Source organism: Catharus ustulatus, chromosome 9 (genome assembly GCF_009819885.2).
Source record: "Catharus ustulatus isolate bCatUst1 chromosome 9, bCatUst1.pri.v2, whole genome shotgun sequence".
Lineage (NCBI taxonomy): Eukaryota > Metazoa > Chordata > Aves > Passeriformes > Turdidae > Catharus > Catharus ustulatus.
Genome location: NC_046229.1, coordinates 13,396,885 through 13,416,672, shown reverse-complemented (window position 1 = coordinate 13,416,672; position 19,788 = coordinate 13,396,885). Strand labels below are relative to the sequence as shown.

The 19,788-nt window shown below is 39.7% G+C and overlaps 1 protein-coding gene across 3 annotated transcripts in view; it reads left to right on the top strand.

Moving 5' to 3' along the window:
• Positions 1-4,301: 4,301 nt before the first annotated feature.
• ADGRL4 (adhesion G protein-coupled receptor L4) overlaps positions 4,302-19,788 on the top strand; it is a 73,058-nt gene continuing 57,571 nt past the window's right edge. For 2 of the 3 annotated variants that reach the window (XM_033068035.1, XM_033068033.1), the window contains exons 1-3: positions 4,315-4,399; positions 4,881-4,941; positions 6,374-6,523. In XM_033068035.1, the coding sequence (XP_032923926.1) occupies positions 4,331-4,399; positions 4,881-4,941; positions 6,374-6,523 (280 nt within the window). In that variant the 5' untranslated portion in view covers positions 4,315-4,330. Of the gene's footprint in view, positions 4,400-4,880; positions 4,942-6,373; positions 6,524-19,788 lie in introns of all 3 variants that reach the window. The other variant, XM_033068034.1, reaches the window with a different exon arrangement.

Genomic DNA, 19,788 nt, shown 5'->3' with positions numbered 1-19,788 from the left:
AATGAGTGCATTAAAAGGAACTGGTAGTCTGGCATTTCATTGGTGTAATTATTCATGGAGTTCACTCTATTCCTCCTGCCGAGATGTGACTATTGTTACAATTTCACTGTAGCATGACCAGGAGAATGCAAACAGACATGGAAACTGAATTACTTTATCCCTTTTAGCTGTGGGGAACTTTATACTCAATCTGTACATCTCTGCTGTATTATAGCAGATGTAGAAACAGAGCCCAATTTCAGGGCAGTTAATCTGGCTTTCAGAAACATTGCATTCACTTTAAATTCCCTTATTTCATGACTTCATCCGAGGTAAAACAAAGAGAAGAAAGGAACTGTCTCTGAGCACTGAAATGTGCCATTTCCTTCAGATGGACATAGCTACGCAGATTTAGGAGGATGTGTGCATGCATATGTTTATGTGACTTTGTGTGTTTATTGCTTCAGAATTGCCTAGAGTTACATCATCCCAAGAGATCTATTCAGCCCTGTATGCTCAGATGGAATATGATGTTTGCACATAAAATGATAAGGATTTGTAAAGCACTCAGACAGGAAGGTGAGGTGAGACAGTTATAAAACAGATGCTGACACTACTTTTGAGTTAGAGCCCTCTGAGATAGGCTGCCCAATGATTGAGTAGCCTGTGTTTGAAAAATACTTTCCATGGATTTCTTATTTGAAAATAATTTTAACCAATAATGGAAATTCATTATTTTGATCTGACATTTAAGTACATTTTCAATTGTATCCAGATTTCAGTGACTAAGAGAAAAAACCTATAATTTTCCTAGTGACAAGGATAAATGAAAAGTTTCTAAAGTATTAATGAGACCATCTAAGTTTTTGAAGTGGTAGGACTTGATTTGAAACCATTAAATTAATTTGATATAAAACAAATCAAGCATCAAAGAAAAAGCTTTATCTGATGCATTTGTGCAGTCTCCGTCTATTTTACATCATAGTTTCTTTTTGGCAGGAAACTTGGTGACTCAACAGTCACTCATCAAAAAAAAAAAAAAGCAAAGAGTGAAATATCATGATCATAATTATCATAATTTCGTTATTGGCATTAAATATTTATTATCCCAATTCAGTAACTGACACATGTATGTACTTTGTGATAGAAATGTGAGTGTTGCATGCACATGCCTTTGCTTGTTCTGCACACACAGGGTGGATTATACTGGAACACACTGTGATGGGTTAGGTACTGGCATTTGAGGGTGCTGAAAATACACAGAACTCAATACCAAGGAGGCTGAAGGATCTCTCAATCTGATAAAGCCTCTCACCATCTCCTTTGAGGATGACCTGTTGTGGTTTGCAATCTATGGCAAACCAAATTTGGTGAGATTCTTCCTTACCTATTCAGCTAGTTGATCCAAATTTGATCCCACCAAACAATATCTTTAATACAGCAGATCATGCTTCTGCTCATTTTAAAAAGCCATCTAATACCAACTCCATTCAGTTTTTGTTCCTTTGTTGGCACTATAGGCAGTTTCTGGAATGAAAGCAGTGCTCTGTATTTATCTATATTTATCGTTTGAAAGCTATGTGAGATTGAGCTCTAGAAAGTCATCAGCTGTGCATGTTATTTTCACAGCATTGTCTCCACAATCAGCATCCCAATTACCTTTAAAACCACTATGAATAAATAGGTTTTTTCATGACACAAAGCTTGGAAAATACCCAGTAATTTATAAAAGCAGGATGATGTCTTCCTATCAGTTCACCAGCAAAAAAGATTGAGAATTCTGCAGTCATGTGTAAGATGTTGTAATCACCATGATCAGTAATCAGAAATGTGTGGTTTGAAGTCAAGCATGTTAACCTGTGTATATTCATTTACTTATGCCTTCCTAACTCAGTCTTGAAAAGATAAATGAGCCCATGTATAAAATGAGGAACACAGTTAAGTATAGAACTGGGCCTTTGTTCTCCTTGGATAAGAATGGAAAGACTGACTTTTGAAATATTTCCACAAATCATTAATTTTTAATGTTTCTTAATGATGGGTTCTGCAGTACTGACATTCCACATGCTTGCACCCATTTTATTTAGCTTAGACATATTCTCCACTCTTTCAGGAATATGCACATTTGTGCATGTCCCTCCTCCCTGCCTACAGGAACTCATCAATACTTCAGTTTTGTGACACCTCAATTTTTTTTTCTCAGCATTTTTTGAAAATTTTGACAGCACAAATTTGAAAGTGTCTCCTTTTCATGTGCTCACTTGCTCATCTCCACTTAGTTTAACTCCTGTCCCTGTATGCCAATAGATATTATCAGTAAATCCTCCTGGTTTAATCTCCAAAATGTCTCAGAAATCTCTTCTTTCCTCTTCATTCTCCCCATAAAATCTTTGTCAAGTCCATCCTTCTCCTCATCCATTCCTATTGCGACCTTGCTGTCTTCAGCCTCTAAATGACACTCACATTAGCCAGTTTTTAAAGCAGTGTAATGCAAAAGTAATCCACTGCTCCCAGTATTGAGATCTCATTAAGATATTCCTAAATCCCTCTTCTTCACTGTCTCCCTATTGCCTTCTAAATCTGATCGAAGTTCCTTTTATCACCGAGTTGCTCTTGACCTAGCCTACCTTCTCCTGTCCTTGCTCTGTTCCTCCTCATCTTTCTTCTTTATGTGCTGCCTCCTCACCATTGCCAGCGTCAGTGCAAACCCCTTGCCAATTAGACCTTGCAGCGCCTTCCATGTGCTCCACGACACCTGGGAGTGCAGCGAGCAGCCAACAGCGCTGCTCCAGAGGGAGCATTCCTGATGTGACTGGCACAGTCCTCTTTGTGCCTTTGAATCATTGACCAGTGAAAAGGCGTTATCACATGCTCTTTCAGCAAAAAGCAAAGGAGGCATTTGTCTCCCAAGAGTAAGATTATGGGGTTTTTCTGAGTCGTCCACAGTTTCTCCTCTGAATCAGAAAAAGTTTTTTACTATAAATTTACTGGGGTTATGAAATTGCTCTCCAACCAGTCTATCTGGACACCCCTTGCAGAGTGCTGATGTCTAGAAAAAATTGAACTGTACGTCTCTGACCTGCAAAAATGCTTTTCCAACTCTTAAAACTTGGTTTGTAACTTCCTACTCTGTTGCTTACTGTTAAAATCCTTTAGCCTGATTTTGGGGAGTAATAAGACACAGAACAATAACATATATTTTCTGCATTGTAGGTTTTTAGCCCCTATTATTCCACTGAAGTTTAGCAGCAGGATCTGTAAGTTAGTACAGACCAGCTGAGCTTAGAGCACATGCCAGTACCAGGGACAGGACGTGCAGATCAAAGCCGTCCTCAGGTCATCTGATTTTCTGTTCCTCCATGTCTCCATGCATGAGATTACGGGAAAACTTAACAAAACAAACAAATTCCTAGTCCCTTCCTCTCTTACCCTTTAAGTCCTCCCCCCATTACAAAGTCAAACAGGAGGAAAAAAGTCTTCCTACACCTGGACCCTTTGTTCATTATTCAGCAGTTCATCAGAAATTAACATCCGGTTCCTGGAGCTTCACCTCCAGGACTTTTTTTGTTTGCCAAGGTATTCCAGAAGTACGTTGTGCCAACCAGACACCTACGTGCCTACATGCCTCACACCTCCCTGGCCTGAGTAGAGATTTACCCACTGAACTCCAACGAGCAGTGATCAGGAGGCTGGAAAACGGTGGTGAGTAAATAGTTTTGAAAAATTAATAATTCCCAAGAGCAGGCTGACACTTTCCCATCTGGTAACTACCAAAGTCCCAGCCTCAAAAATTTCTAGTCAGACATGGCATATTTTGTCACAATGACACTCACAGCCTCATGTATTTTATTTACCTTGGAGAGATTCTCCATTCTCCCAGCAGCATGGCTGTTTGTGCACATCCCTCAGCTTGCATCTATAAGGACAGGCACACGTCATTGCTTCAGCTTTACAGTGCTTCAACACAAGAGTTGTCATCTCCAGAAAGCTGGGAAATGTCTGTAAGCACATGGTCCCTGGCAAGATTAGAGAAAATATTGCCACATCCATGCATGATACAAGTTCATGCTGAAGTCTCATCATGTTATAATGAGAATAGAACTGCTCTTGCATTAAACACAGACATGCCAAATGCTGTATCGAACATGTTCTATTGCACAACCCACAAACTCATAGAAATTTGGTCTCCTTCAGTTTGAGTTTCCTGCCTCTTTCCTCCCTGCCTTTGTTTTCCTCACAAAGCGGAGTTCAGTGATTTCCTGTACCTCCCTTACATCCCATTACCCTTAAAGCAACCTTGCTTGACTGCAGTAAAGATCCATCTCAAAACTGGAGAAAGCAGTAAGAGCAAATGCAGTTAGCCAAGACTGATTCAAACAAAAAGAGTCTGGGGCTCATACACTCATGTCAGCAGGAAAAGGTGGAAGGAAGCATAGAGACCATTACCTCTGAGCTCATAAACACTGAGCAAGTTACTATTCTCCTCCACCTCTTTCTCACCCTCCCTCATCTGCTCCATCTGCTGCTCCTGCAGTGCCAGCAGGCTGCAATCACCCCTTGCAGCTTCACCCTGCCCTGCCTCAGCCCCTCTCCCAAAAGCTCCATGCCCCTCTAACTCCTCACCCCGCAGTCCTCTCTGGTATCCTCTGCAAGACACAGCCTCTTGTTTCCCTTTTGCTTTCTCGTGGCTTTCCTACTTGCCAGAAGATCAGGTCCTGAGCCCCTCCTGACCCTTCCTGTCCTGCCTGAGAGCCTCAGGAACTTTTGGAAGCGTGAAGCCTGGGACAAAGAGCAGTGTCAGGCTGTGCCTGTACCGGGACATCGCCTTCCTGGCAGTCGTATGTGCGTGCTTTGCACATGGTCGTATATTTTAAAGCAGGGAGTTTTTTTCTCTGACACAGGGGCTCTGCACCAGGCACCGCACAGCAACAGCATCACCAATGAAACTGCTTCCATTCCTAGGTAGGTGAAATCTCTGTCTTTGGGAGTGTGTGGCTGGTGAGAGGGAGTGGGACCTGGTAAGGAGGAATTATTATATTGGGGATGGTTGGAAGCTGCCGGATGCACAGGACTGGAAATCCTTGTAGCTTTGATCAGTGCTGATGCTGGATTTGGTAATTGCATGGTTAGTATCATCCCACAACCAAACCAAAACGCCTGTCTTTATCTCACTGTGGCTTTTGTACTGAGAAAAAAAACAGAAGCATTGTGAGTTTCTGTGCATTTGTTTTGGTTTATTTCCTTCTCTCTCTCCATCTGCTTGGGAAATTTTTAGATTTCACATGCTGAAAACAGTAAAATGACAACAGAATCCCACAGGTTTCTGTTTTTATCCCTGTGGAAGACAGTCTCTACTTTCAGAAACACACAGAAAATGTGAAAGTTGTTGATATCTAAATTCACTTGGATTATATATAATTATTTTAAAATTGTGTGTAATTTTTAGTCTTTTGAATTTTTCGTGAAGTCTTAATTTGTCCAAGAAAACAACGTCTTGATGAGATTTCATGAGGCAATTAAACTGTAACAGTAGTCTAACAAATATCCAGAATGACATTTAGGTAGGGAAAAGCAGAACTGCAGGGGAAGACAGGACCCAGAAGGATCTTAATGTTCTGCAAATTTCACTACATCCTGCTAACAATTTGTAAACTACAAAGTAAAAAACTTACTTTCCCTTCTGAGCTAAATGCCTTATATCTAACCAATCATAGGGTGTGTGGGATAGTACAGTGATCTGTAAAGAAGAAATTCCTTTTTTACTTTCTCTTGAAAACCATATGCATTCATACAATGGGAAAGTAGTTGCGGTATTTTAAGAGATTAAATTTAAGTAATTTGCCACACCATAAATAACTTTTAAGCCATGCTGTCATAATGATGTAAATGTTACATTTCATCTTAAATCTACCAGACCCTGCCTAGGAGCTAGCTACAGAAGTATGGAAATAAAAAGAACATTCATCATAAGAATAAAAATTCTGATCAGGGGAACCCTCTTTGGTATTTTTCTGTCGGACGTGTAGGGCAGTTTGGATTACACTCCATACATAATTCAGAGTGCAAATAAATGCCTGGGTTTTACTGGAAAATACTAGAGAGCTTTGAAAGCCATGCAAATGTTTCTCCCACATCACTGAGTAACTTCTTTGCTGTTTACCAATTTTATGCTGGTTGAGAAGACATTTGAGTTGTTTGTGGGTTTTTGTTTGCTGTTTTACCAAACATGCCCCTGTAGCTGGTGGCCCTTGCCCTATCCTGCAGTACAGCTCAGTCTGTGATGATGTTTACTGGAATCCACCCATTCTGGGGAAACCTTTGACCCAGATCTTGTTTTAGAGCTCAGAATAAACTTTTTAGATAATGAAACAAGTCTGATTTTCCTTTGTTCCAGTTCTGATTTCCAGTCTGCTGGACTATGGCTGCACTTCTCCAAGCTGCAACATGACATGCCACAAAGCTGCCAAGTGTGAAGTCCAGGGTGGGACAACAGGCTGCTATTGCTCCCAAGGATACACAGGAAATGGCATAACAGTCTGTAAAGGTAAACAGATTTTACCTACACATTTTCTGTTATGTGTTCACTTGGAAAACTTACCCAAGAGCCCACTGGCTCAAGGATCAAACTTTATGTCACAACAGTGTCATGCACTAAAATGTTTTCAAGGCCAAAATCTTTAATATTTTATGAGAAATTGTACAAATTGTACAAAACCTGGTGTTCTGATACAGCTTGCCATGTATCTCAGTTGAGATACCTGTTTTCCAGCTTTCCTTTTCCATGAGAGCTGCTAACTAATCTTTGCTGATTTACCTTCGGCAATTTCCCTTGTGGCTCAGCATTTCTGAAGTTGTGGCTGGTGAGGTGGCAGCTGTACAGCCCTCAGCTCCCTGCCTCACACACACAGCACTTGGCCACTCTTCCCAGCAGCTGATCACCATCAAACAGCTCCTGGGCTGCTCCAGAAAACCAAGGGGGTGTGTATGCCACAGAGACATGACAGTGTTGGTTTTAACACTACAGCTTCTTGCAAGAGAAATATGCCAGAAATCCTACCAAGGGATCTACTTTAGGATGACTCTGTCTTTCATCTAAAGAAAAGTAAGCTAAAATACTTTTCCTGCCTTCATATTTGAGTTGTCTTCCACTGTGAATGGCTCTAATATTTATGTTCAGCTGCAGACAGACTGAAATTCACATGAATCTTGTCAGATTTGAGTATCCTGAGAAGTAGTTACGAGTAATAACCACCTACCAGGTCATTTTTTGTGTTTCAAGCATCTTGGGAATTTTATCAGTTACTACTTAGCAGTAACCCTTTGATTTGGTACGAGTGCAGGAAAGCAGCCCACAGTTATTTCGGATTTTATAGCTCATTTGCCATGCTGTGCATGGAAGTATGTTTGTTTAGGAAAATTTAGAATGCAAGGGTCTTTTTTCTAAGGTGGAATTGTTTAAAGATAAATACAGATGGCTAAAATAACAAAAAATGAGGAATCACAAAATCACAGAATAATTTGGTTTGGAAGAGATTTCTGTAGGTCATCTGGTCCAGCTCCCCGCTCAGAGCAGATTCAACTTAAAGCAGGAAGCTTAAGGCTTTGGCCAGCTAAATTTTTATTATCTCCAGTCATGAAACCTGCACCTCTCTGGGCCCTTGTTTCAATGTCTGACTGCCATAATTGTGAAAATAGTTTTTCTGATCTCTGGTTGAGGTTTCTCTGGTTGCAGCTTGTAACTTTTCCTTCCCATGTGCGCTTACCACTGTACATTTCTAATAATAGTTTAGCTTCATCTCCTCCGTAAGCCCTCATGACCTCCCATTAGGTAGTGTAGGTAGCATTATTATTTGCCCTTTGCCTTCCCTTCTAAAGTCTGAACAAACTCTGTTCTGTCAGTCTCTTCTTTGCATCGTGTCATGTAGTTTCTAAATGTATTGTTTGAATTTAATGCTAACCTTGCATGATCGTTTAATTAATTTGTCTATCAAGCTGGTCAAACAAAAGTAAGAAATGGCCTTCACAGCACTGTTTTTGCTCCTGCACTAGTTCAGTTTTAGTACCATAAAAACCAGCTGGTTTCAATAGGTGCAATTGTGTTTGCAGAGTCAAGGGCCTACACTTGTGAATAATGCAGAGAAAGAAGAAAACCAAGTCAATTTTAGCAATACTGCCTGGAATAAGTCAAACTAGCATTTACTTACCTAGCTTCATCTGGTACCCACTACATTGTCTGTAATGGTCTAGAAAGTCTGTGATTTTGAATCATCAATGAAAATTGCAGTAAAGACACCTGTTGTTCTCACTGCCATGATTGATGCTCTTAAACCCATCCATTATATATATACCTATTATAATGTTATTAAATCTGAATTTGTGAGGACAGATTTATCTTGCCTTCCATGCTCTGTTTTTTTCTCACACAATACCTTTTTTTACTTTCTCATTTTCCTGCATTTTCTTAGAGAAATCTACATTCAAATGTCATAAAAACATTTATTGAGAGCTTAAAGAAAATTCAGTGTAGTGAAATATGCATTCACAAATCTTGTTAATCCATTAGTTATTTATTAAGAATTATGCTCAGTGTTTGAAAACTCAGTCTTTAAAATAATATTTCCAATGTCAGTCTAGGCAAAAAAGATACTAGATGTATTTCTAAGTGGCAATGGTTTGAAGCAAGTCTCATGTCTGGAGACCAACATTTTCTCTGGTAAAATACCTCAACAACCACCAAAGTCACTTACCCTCCAGCAAAGCAGAAAAGCTTAAATCAGAGCTGTGTGGCTGCTGGCCCTGAAAGACAGACAATGTTTCTCTAGGGCAGCATTTAACTCGGTGCATTACTAATACTGTGCAGTAGTCCTCTAATAGCATAAAGGAGTAACCAGAATTTTAATTGGGTAGGTTCTATAAAGGATTAGAAATGTAGGCTGCACCCTATCATAAATAGTTTAAAGATCTGAAAACGTAAAGCAAAGCCTCAGTTGTTCAATGATGTATGAGATCTTGCTGTTCTGTGTGGCAAAAGCAGCAGGTGTGTCTGCTGTTCTAGAGATACTACCCATTTTTATTCAGTTAATAATCTTAGCCTTTTACAATGATAGTGCAGTCACCTTCAAAAGAGATCATCAATTATGTGCTAATACAGGCATTTTCAAAAGAACCTATACAGTGCATTGTATTTACATATTTACCCCTTTAGTTATTTAGATACGTTGTGAGAGTCGTAATTATTCAAAAACATTAGTAATTTTGCTTAAAGTAGAACTAACTTCTTCATCGTGCTTATCCTGGTAGACAATTAAACCAGAACAGTCATTGTTTTGAGACTTTATTCTGAAACAAGCAATGGATATGTTGAACAGAACATGTTAGTTTTCAGGTTAGTCCTCTTAAGCTTTCATAACTGAGAAACTCCTCGTTTTTATTTACAGGTACATTCTTACAGTGAAAGGTTTACATTTGTTTGCAACTTTCACTTGCTTGTAACACCCCTTAAATACTTGTAAATGTTATTTCTTTGCTAGCCCTGTCTTTTCACTGTGACACACTTAGACATTTTCCCTTGAGTTTTCTGTGCTGCAAAAGGCAATAATGTCCTCTTACATTTATTTCCTAGCACCATTATTGATGAATCATGAATCACTGATGTCAACATACCTTAGGAATGGGGTTTGTTAGTTTTGACTTTGCTCCCTTTGCCAGCTGGCTAAGTGACTGAAGAGAGCTCAAGATTATTGGATTTGCTGTGTATAGATAAAGACACATAGATATGAATTTAATTTCCTGGTGTCAAAGTCATGGCTTTTAAAATAATTATCCTCTTACAATCTTTCCCACAAGATTTCAACCACTTTAAATTAGGTCATGTTTTGGACTTTCTGAAGGCATACTTTGGCCACTCTAACAAAAAGCTAATCCTCTTCATAATCTCATTGTCTTCAGCAAGAATATATGCAGGAATGCACATAGTCAGGAGAATAACTGATTGTGGTATCTGGTCTATTTTATATATTGGAATTATAACCTACATAGCAATAAATTCCCTCTGTACAGTATCTTCCAGAAAGCCATAAATGAGTCACCTTGTCAAGCTTTACACCTCTAAAGTACAAAATACTATCCCAGTCTCCTTACTTTTTCTTTTGTATTTATATTCCTTGCTTTATGTAGTATTAAATAAGAGAGAATGACCTCTGATAGTACATCTATTTGCTTTTTAGGACTGTTCTTGGGCAGATGTGTATTCTGCTTGTAATGCACAAGCCTTAAGCTTCACAACATCATACACCTAATTGAGGTAATATGGGCTAAAGCTCTTGGCATAAAAATAAAGATATACCCAGAAACAACTGATTTATAGACAATTTAACTCCTCTCATGAAAAAATGCCATGGATTTTTTACAGATAAATAGAATATATCTGCCACAATTGTAAATGTATTTCTTTATATATGAAGAGTTGGACATATAAATTAGATGTTGTTCATAATCTCAACTTTCTTCCAAAAGAAAATTAAAGGAAACAAACAAAATTTTAGATCCTTTAGAAAAGATAAGGGTAGAAGTAAAACTTCATAGAAGCCAATATTTTATTTTTAAAACAAAGGGGAAAATGAGTTGGCATCAGTGATGCTTTCCTAAGCAGCTCTGCTGTTTCAAATGCTGGCTGCTTCTTGATTGCTGACTGCCAATTTGCTGCTTTGCTGGCACACTGCAGGAAATTAAAGTAAACAGTGTGATCACAGTGTTTACTTTAACTTTGTAAAATACGGAAGGAAAATGAAGCAGTGCTGTTTGTTCCAGGAGGGTAGGCAGGCAAGCAGGAAAAGCCTGAACACAATATCCCTCACAGATATCCCTACACAATATTCCCTTGTAAATGTCACTTGCAAATTATACTGCAAGATTAATCAGTGTTACTTGTAAAATAGTTACAGCTCTTCCAGAAATATTGAGCAGAGAAACTTTCTATTGAAGCAAGGCAGTAAGTCTGTTCTGAAGTGTAGTGTAAGAGGATTTATCATTTCACAGAGGTAAAAAATACACCAGTGCAAAGTGGTATTTTGTATTAAAATACAGGATCCCTGTTAGAACACAGGGCAATTTGTATAAATCTGGCTGAATCATATTGAAATCATGCTCAATATCTGAACACAAACATATTTTCTTGTTTTATGGAGGGTCAAAAGACCAACTCTCTGGCTTTTGCCAGCTATAAAAAGAAGTTTTCCTGTGAGACCTCAGTTGCTTGTTCTAAAGTGATGTTGCTGAGTCCCACCATTGACTTTTATTGCAATCACTGAATTTGTTTGGATTCACTGGTGTCATTGTTGCCATTCTGCAGCACCCAATTTGTGTATAGTTTTTGTAGATGGAATTTTTGCTTTCAAATGAAAATGACCCTGCAAAACCAGTGTGTATAATCATTTTATTCTACCCAAAGCTTTTCTTCAATAGAAAATTATTTCATTCAAATGTTGATTCACCAAAGGAGAATTTAATTTTTATTTTTTTTTAACAGCAGGCATACATCACTGGATGTCACTTCTGTGTTTACCAAATAGTCTGAAATCACTGATATGGAAGATCCAATCCACACACTTCCTAAATTCATTTCACTGCTATCAGTTACCACAAGCTATAAAAAGGCAAATTGCAGCTGCTCTAACATAGCACAGCAGGAGAAAGATATGCCTTAGCCAAATACTAACAGGGCTCAACTCAGTGTGTGACAGCTTGGAAAACTTGGGATGTGCTGTACAGGGGGCAAAGAAGATTGCTAATTCCCAGCCCTTTTGATATGCTCCTTTTTCCTTTTCCCTTCTCTTCCTACATCTCCTAATGTCTACTGCTTTGTTCCTATGTTCTGCTGGAGCTTTTATATGGTTTCAGGAAAAGAGCAGGAGTCACCTTCAAATTCAGAATTCCTGCTGCATGTTTAGGTGTTGGGCATTTTGGTGATCCCAAGATTCTGTTTGTTGCATATTTTGGTATTATATTTAACTGAACCCATGGCTTCAGGGTTCCTCTACAGGGGACAGAAAGTTTTCTTCCCTTGTGTCTTCTTTGGTAATAATATAGCTAAATGGTTTTTTTTGCTTTTCTTGAAGTGCAGAGATTGACTGCTGAGCTGTGAGATGTTGCCCAGCTGAGGTATCTTGATTTCACATTCCAGATTAAACCTGTAGGCAGATCATCGAATTGAAAAGTCTGAACAAATTAACGGGGAAGATTTGATTTTCTGGTGCATAACAGTCCACTTGCCTAGGAAAGTGCTGTTGTTAATGTTAACATAGCAGGTTCCTGGCCATTTGGGGACCCACAGCTTTATGTATGCCTTTTGCCTTTCATGTGCAAGATGTCACACTTTTCTGTGAATTTGGGAAGGGCTTGATGGCTGTGATGTCCGTAGGCTGCTGGGGACTAACCAGCTGTTGTATGGTTGCCTTCCAGCCACAAAGGATGGAGTTATGTCTGTGTTCCTGAAAATAGCCATACCCTTGGCTAGCAGTATTAGTCAAAACAGCTTCTGTATCCTTGAATCCATTTTTTATAGCTACTATTCAAATAATGTTTTAGTTGAATTTTTTAAGAGTAGGTCAGAAATTTGAAAGGGGAGCATGTGTTACAACAGTGCCTGGTGATGCATGAGAACGTGAGTCAGGAAGAAAGCAGTGCAGGATGTCTGGAGTAACACAGCCCTGCTGAATAAGGCAAGGTGGAGGCTGCCTCACTCCAGTTGTCTTACTGCTGTAAACAGCTGAGTCCATAAAATTTTGACTCAAAGCTTGTATGCATCCAAAGTGTCAAATCCAGAAATGAAGAAATTCCTCCCAGTTTCCCACTCAAATTGAGAGAGACAGAGGATCTTCAGAGGGCTAGCTCTTCTTCCTACTGCCAGAAAACACAGTTCACCAATAGGCCAAGGACACAGCCCACACCAACCATTTGTAACATTGACCCTAACTTTGAGAAGCCTTGGACATACTCCATTTTAGGGACATTTTAGATAGACTCATTACTTTCACAGATTTGAGCCAAGAAAAAAAAAAAAAAAAAAAATCCCTCTAATTTTTTATCTGTTTTGTTTACATTTTCTTGAAATGGTGAAATGGTACTTCGAGCATGACTAAAATACAGTAATGCATTTTTGAAAGAACCAGAAAAACAAAACTTCCTCTTGTTATATCTTTAATCATAGCCAGACTCTCTTTTAAATTAGTCCTGTTTGCATCTAAAAAGAGTTTTTAAATTGTGTGTAGATGATGTGGTAGAAAAGTGTTATTTGTCTCTCAAAAACTTACCCAAACTTTTAGACTGATCATCTGCACTTGGATGGTTTCTTACTTGTTTAATTCAAAATGTGTTTTAACCCTTGCCAAATAACGCTAATTTCCTTTCTTGAGAAAATACTCCTTTCATCCTGTTTTATGGTACTAAGAATCAATATGTTACATGTTCAGAGGATGTGGGAAAATTCATTTAAGGAGCTATGAACTTGTTATTTCAGAGTTTGCTTACTTTGTGTTTACCAGAGATATGATTCCCTTCCTGTGTCTCTAACATCTGAAGCAATCCCAGGAGGTCCAACAGTAACAATATGTTCTTCTCACTTGCTGTTTTGAAGTAAAAGGATGAAAAGTATTTCCTGAACATGTATATTCATACATGTATATTAAATGCACACAGCCATGTACATAGGGACCTGTGGAATAGTAGGCATGTGAATAAAAGCAGACTTTTCTAAGTAAGGCAATGTCAAAATTTTCAGTTTTACTCATTTTGTGATTGTATAGCCGAAATTAGCTTTTGTTAAGGAAAGACCAGAATTTATTGTAAAGAAATTGCTTCCATACATTCCACTTGCTTAAGACTTCTCAAGCTAGACTCACCTGTGGTAGGGGCTGCTGCATCAGGCTGTGCAGCTGCCTTTGGGGCTGTGCATCAGTGTCACCCACGGAACAACGGCTGCATCATCAGGAACTGCACACATGGGGTGATGTCATTTCTGCAGCTATGCTGATTTGTGTGTGATAGCCCACTAATCTCCTATGCTCACTTTACTTTTTTCTCTGTAACTCCATATTGAACTCATAGAGCTCAGATGCAGAAAAATGTTCTCTTTGGGATTTTTTTGCCTTTTTTTAATTGTTGTTTTTTATTTTCTTCTGCCAGAATATACAGCAGTGGTGAAATTGTATGTAACCACATTTGAAATGTGTAATTTATCTAGCATGATATGCCGGTGCACAATTTTTCTGTGTATGACTGTGAAAAATTGCCGACTGAGCTGTTGGCAGACAGAATATCAAACCCAGCTCAGCCCTATGTGTATGAAAGAGTTTAAGAAGGTAATTGACACTTTGGACCTCTATTTGCCAAAGAAAGAGATAATGATGTTCTCCAAGAAGATTAGAATCTAACCAAACATTGTGCTCTAAATATAGAGCACAAAGCCAGGTGATGTTTGTGAAAATGCTGCTGGGCTGCAAGAGAAGGAGGGGGCTGAAGGACTGCAATTTTGCACTGTATATTTTTTAGGTACACAGATTTAATTTAGAGATTATGGCTTGAAAATGAAATTTACAGTATGTGTGTTTTTCGGCGATAAGAAATTGATTTTGTGACCTTGGTACACACTAATTGAAATATCTGGCACTGTGTTTTGCTGAGGTTAAAGGAAGCCATGCATGCCTGGAACCGCATTCTTCTTTCACCTTGAACTGCGTGGTTAATCGCAGCCCCAGTCACGGGCAGGAAGGAAGCTGCTGTTTACTGGGGTACAAGGAAGCTGAATAATCTCTGCTCATTGTCTAAGGGATAGCTTGTTGTGTGATTACTTCTGGCTGGGTCTTAGGAGATTCATGATTACTTTAAAATGGAGAACTGTGGTGGAATTGCCATTCAGGGAACACCAGAGCCAGAGCTCAGCAGCTGCGGTGCCACAGCCGGAGCAGATGCGCCGGGGTGCAGGGGGTTCTCCTTGCCCACCACAAACCTGGCTGCTCCTTTAGGGCTGGGACAGCTCTGTCCTGTGCTCCCTGGCACTGTGCCAGGACAGGAAACAGGGAAAAGGCTCTCTGGCTGTGTTCTGTGCGTGCTGTCTCAGTGGCATGGAGTGCTCTGCCCCTCCTGTGCATCCCCCCGCTCTAAAGGCTGGATGCAGCACTAAGGAACAGCAGCTGTGTCCCAAGGGACTCTGCTGGTGGGGTTTGGATTGAATATATCTCCTTAATTTAACTTTTTACAGGCTTCTGCCTTCACTTGGACATGTACAACTGTGGCACTCTGAGGTTGTCTATAAACTTGTGTGGTAGGGTGTCCCATTATTCTGCTTATTATTTAATGTTACACATTTGCTAGGTTGGCGCAGGATCTTGTTTTTCAAAAAGGAAAATGAAAGCTCCTGAAAAGCCTTGACAATAAATGGTTATTTGTTCAAAACAGCCAAGTCTAATCTTTGTTTATGTTACTAGGCTTCATGTAATGGTGTTGCAATAAAGAAAAACAGTTCTTCAGGATATGTGCTGGCTTTTATGTTTTATTTGTAATGAAAGCTAGGCACATAGGCAGCAATCTACATAAGTTACAGTGAGGGAGAACATAAGCTTGGATGGTGACTTGCATGTTTATATATTCACTTTTTATTTGTTGCAAAGTGTCTGAATCTCAATTTTAAAAAACATTAAATTAGCCTGAGGTATTGCAGTTTTACTCCCCAGAATTTTACCAGTGGAAGACACAGAGAAAAGGTGAATTCATCCTGTGCTAGGAGATCACTGCTGCCCTCCTGCCCCATCTGTGCAGATGAGCTGTGGGTCCATTCCCACATCCATTGCCCTGTTTTCTCAGGTTCAGTCCCCAGCTGGGACAGAGTACACTCATCTTCCCTGCCCTCCTAAAGTCACAGCGGGTTTGGGGCATCCCCAAAGCTCAGAAGGGCTGAGGGTAACACAGCCTTGGCTCACAGTCTGCACCAGGAGAGTCATGGCAGGCAGGGAGATATTGCAGCCAAAATCTCTGCAGACATGACTGTGTTCATCCCTGATCCCTGTAACATCAGAGGCCCTAGAGAAACACCAGAGAAACTTCAGGATGTTGGCATGAAAGAGAAATTCAGCTAAGCCCTGGAGGCCTAAATAGGAGCTCTGAGTCCTGCATTTTTTGCTTGTGGTGCTGGGAAAGGAGTAGGTGGAAAGTTGTATTACAATGAAGGCTTTGCCTTACTTTTTCTCTTGAATAAATCATTTTCATGGGTAACATTGATCCTGAGGAAGCTCTGACTTTCCAAAATCAGCCTGTAAGTTCAGAAGAAAGACGAAGCTGGAGGTACTCAGACAGTTTCAGGCCCTTTGTTCCTATCTGAAATGTTCCATTATTTAGAGCTATGATGAAGCATGCATCAATTCATAAATATGACCCACTGTGCAATATAAAAATATCAATATTTCTCTCCCATTGTGTAAGGGATATCTGGTGCATACAGAAAGACTCTCATCTCCTTAGCTACCACAGGGAAAATGGGAAAGGCAAATAGCCTTCAAAAGTAACTCAAAAGCAGAGATGAGGAGAAGTTTCTAAAACTTAATACAGTTTTTCATCTGAGCAGATCAAAATAGAAACTGTAAGGGCAGCAGTTGTAAATGATGCAGAACTACAGTTTGGATTTTTCAGTGTTGTCATGCAAATATTGGTATGGTAATTCCACAACTCTTTCATCATACTCAGCTCTGAGGTTAAAACCTAGGAAACTCGTTGTAAAGCTGATTTTAGAGAATGAGGTCATGGGGATGGGTCAGGGATGCACCATACAGCATAACTGGTCTCACAGAAATCAAATATTCAGTCCTAAGTGTGTCGGGACACAGCAGTGGGTTTCACAAGTGTTGAGTTCCATTTACATCATTTTGCACACAAGGTCTGGGGTTGAGGTAGATGATGTCAAAGGAGAGACTGCAATAATATTTACACAGCTGTAGACTGAAGAAAAAAAGAACTGTTAACTGAACTTTTTGTATTTCCTATTGAATAAACAGGTAGTATGTTAATACCACCAAATGCTTCTTCTTTGAGCAGAGGGATGTGCTATAAAACCTCTGGGCTTTATTCTCTGTTCTTAGAGAAAGCTACTGCAGCTTTCATCTGCTGTAAATTATTACTCAAGTTTTGGCCTTAGACTGACGACCATACAGGAAACTTTAAAGCTGGCAATGGCACATTACCCTCGAGGAATGCCAGGCAGACAGCAACATTCCATTTTGAGCTCGATATTCAAGCTTGAAAGGAGTCTGTGCTGTGATATGTACATCTGGCTTTGAGTGCTGCAAGGGAAATCCAAGAGCAGGGCTATTGCTGCTTCACTGGCAGTGTGGTAAAAATAGACCTGCAGCCTCTGCTCTTGTAGCAGCAAGCAGTGGCAGGAGCAGGGATGAGTACAGTCAGGTATTCCATTATAGTTTCCTGCAGAAGAGCTGATGCTGATGACATTCCTCCAACAGGGAGGTAGGTGACTTACCACTGAGTCTTGCTAGCCACAATGGCTATAGGACACAAAGCCACAGTTAGGGATGAATTTTCCAAAGAAATCTGTGTTGAGCACTTTTGAACTGTCTGGCTCTATCCGAGGTGCCTAAAGGAGGACTGAGTTGTTTCAAAAGAATACTCCCAGTTGTGGATGCCAAGCAATCTGTCCCTGAAGTGCCTTTTAGTTTCCCATCATCTGATAGCAGTTTTGGGTTTTTGATTGATTTATTTCTTTATTTTTAACTGTAAAGACCTTTTAATTAGGGGGAGGAAGTACATGAATGAGATGGAGCTGCTGGTGGCAGCAGCTCCTTGCCATTAGAGATTGGGTCATTAAATAAGTAGATAATATCCTCCTTATTGAGGAGATTTAGAAAATCATAAGGACTTTGCATTATTACAGTGTTTAGCATTCACAAATGGAGTAAAAAACCCCATAATGGCAATTTTCATCAGCTGCAGTGCATGTGGAGGGCTCTTTTCTTTCTTTGAACAGCCAAACACTAAACAATTCCTAAATCCCTGCTTGTTACTTATGTTTTCTTCTTGGTGGTTAAAAAACCCATAAAGCAGAAATTGAAGACTTGCTATTAAAATACTTGCTGACAGCTCCATTCAAAACATCCTTTCAAATAGTGCTATATCACATTGTGATTCATCTGCTATTCTGATAGAGTTGCTTTAACAAGTACCTTCCTTCTTGGTTAGGGCTCGTCTCTTTTTACTGGAAAATTCTTCCTTTAAACACTTTACTGAATCTCTGCTGTAAACAAGCCTTTCTCTGGTGCTGTACTGTTTGTGTTGCAGAACACATGGAACCCCTAAAAGGCACAGTGACAGACTTATTTGGCATGAAAAAAGAGAGAACAGCAAGAGAAAGAAACTCTAGTTTTTACCCCTCTCCTCACCTGTGTTGTGCGGGTGCAAGCACCCTGTGGAATCAGCCCAGGTCAGGGTTTCTGGCTCAGCACTGTGTCCCCAGGAGGGCACACTGCCCTGCAGGGCTGCCACACCTCCTGGCACCTGGGCACTGCCTCTGCCAGGGACAGACCCTGCACAGCAGCACCACTGCAGCACCCGTGCGCTGCTTCCACCAGCCGAACGCCAAACCCAGGAACATCCTGGGGATTAAGTGGTCCCCAGTGAAGCAGGCTGCATTTCACTGTTGAAACTTGAAGTTAGAATTATTTACAGTCACTTTAACAGGACAACAGCTGCTCTTTACCTAGAGATGAGCCAAGAGCACTGAAAGAATTTGGATCTGAATTGCAGATGGATGGATTTCAATTTGATTCAAGTAGCTGGACTGCATGATTCTGTACTGTAAGCTCTCAAAGTCAGAGCTTGAGAGAAAAATCATTAATTTGGAAGCTGATACCCTGAAAGACTTTTATGAAGCAATATATTTTCATAGCAGACACAGATCAATTTAAAAGTAGTAATCAAGAGCCATGTGCTACGTGTTCACGGACAAAAAATGTAGGGAATCCAGCCAGAGCCAGACACTTAACATTCAGAGCATTCAGACTAGCACTGAAGATATTGCCTGTATGGAAAATAGTAGGGTTCAGAATTAAAGTATTGTGAATTTGTGAGATAATCACAATGCTGTGCAGATGTAAAGATGCTGCCAGATTGCTGCCAGAAACTAGCTCAACATAACTTTTCTTAGACAAATTTGTGTTTAACTTCTGTAGAAATGTTGGAGGAAGAGTCTCTGCAAATATTCCACTGAAAATATGTGTTAAATTCTTGAGTAAAGAGAGGAAATTATGAGAACCCATTAAAAACACTTTCTATCATATCTGAAAAGCATTCTCTAAATTTAAATTAACTACACAAGCTTTCATCAGATGAGATTCAGGCCCAGGTATTTTTCCCCTTGCCAGGCCTAAGAAGTTTTAGGTGTAACATTTGCTTAAAAAATTAAGCATCCACACATTACTGTTTTATGTCATGTAAGTAATTGCATTGCATAAAACCAAAATTTATATTTACTTGGACAGTACTACAACTAAACTCCTCCTGGAAATTTTTAACCTTGCTCCCTGAGTAGACTCTATGCAAAAAATAGAAGCCACTGGCAGTGATAGGCATTTCAAAAGGTGGATTAAAATCATCTCTCATCAGCTCCTCAAACATTTGGAATTTGTACTTGGAGCCAGGCATGGTTTTCATTCCTCTGCTGAGGTCATCCTCTACCATGGCTTAAAGCAACCTGAGGAGACTTTTGTGTGTGCCACATACACTTTCTTAGGTTGATTTTGCTCTAGCTTTCCA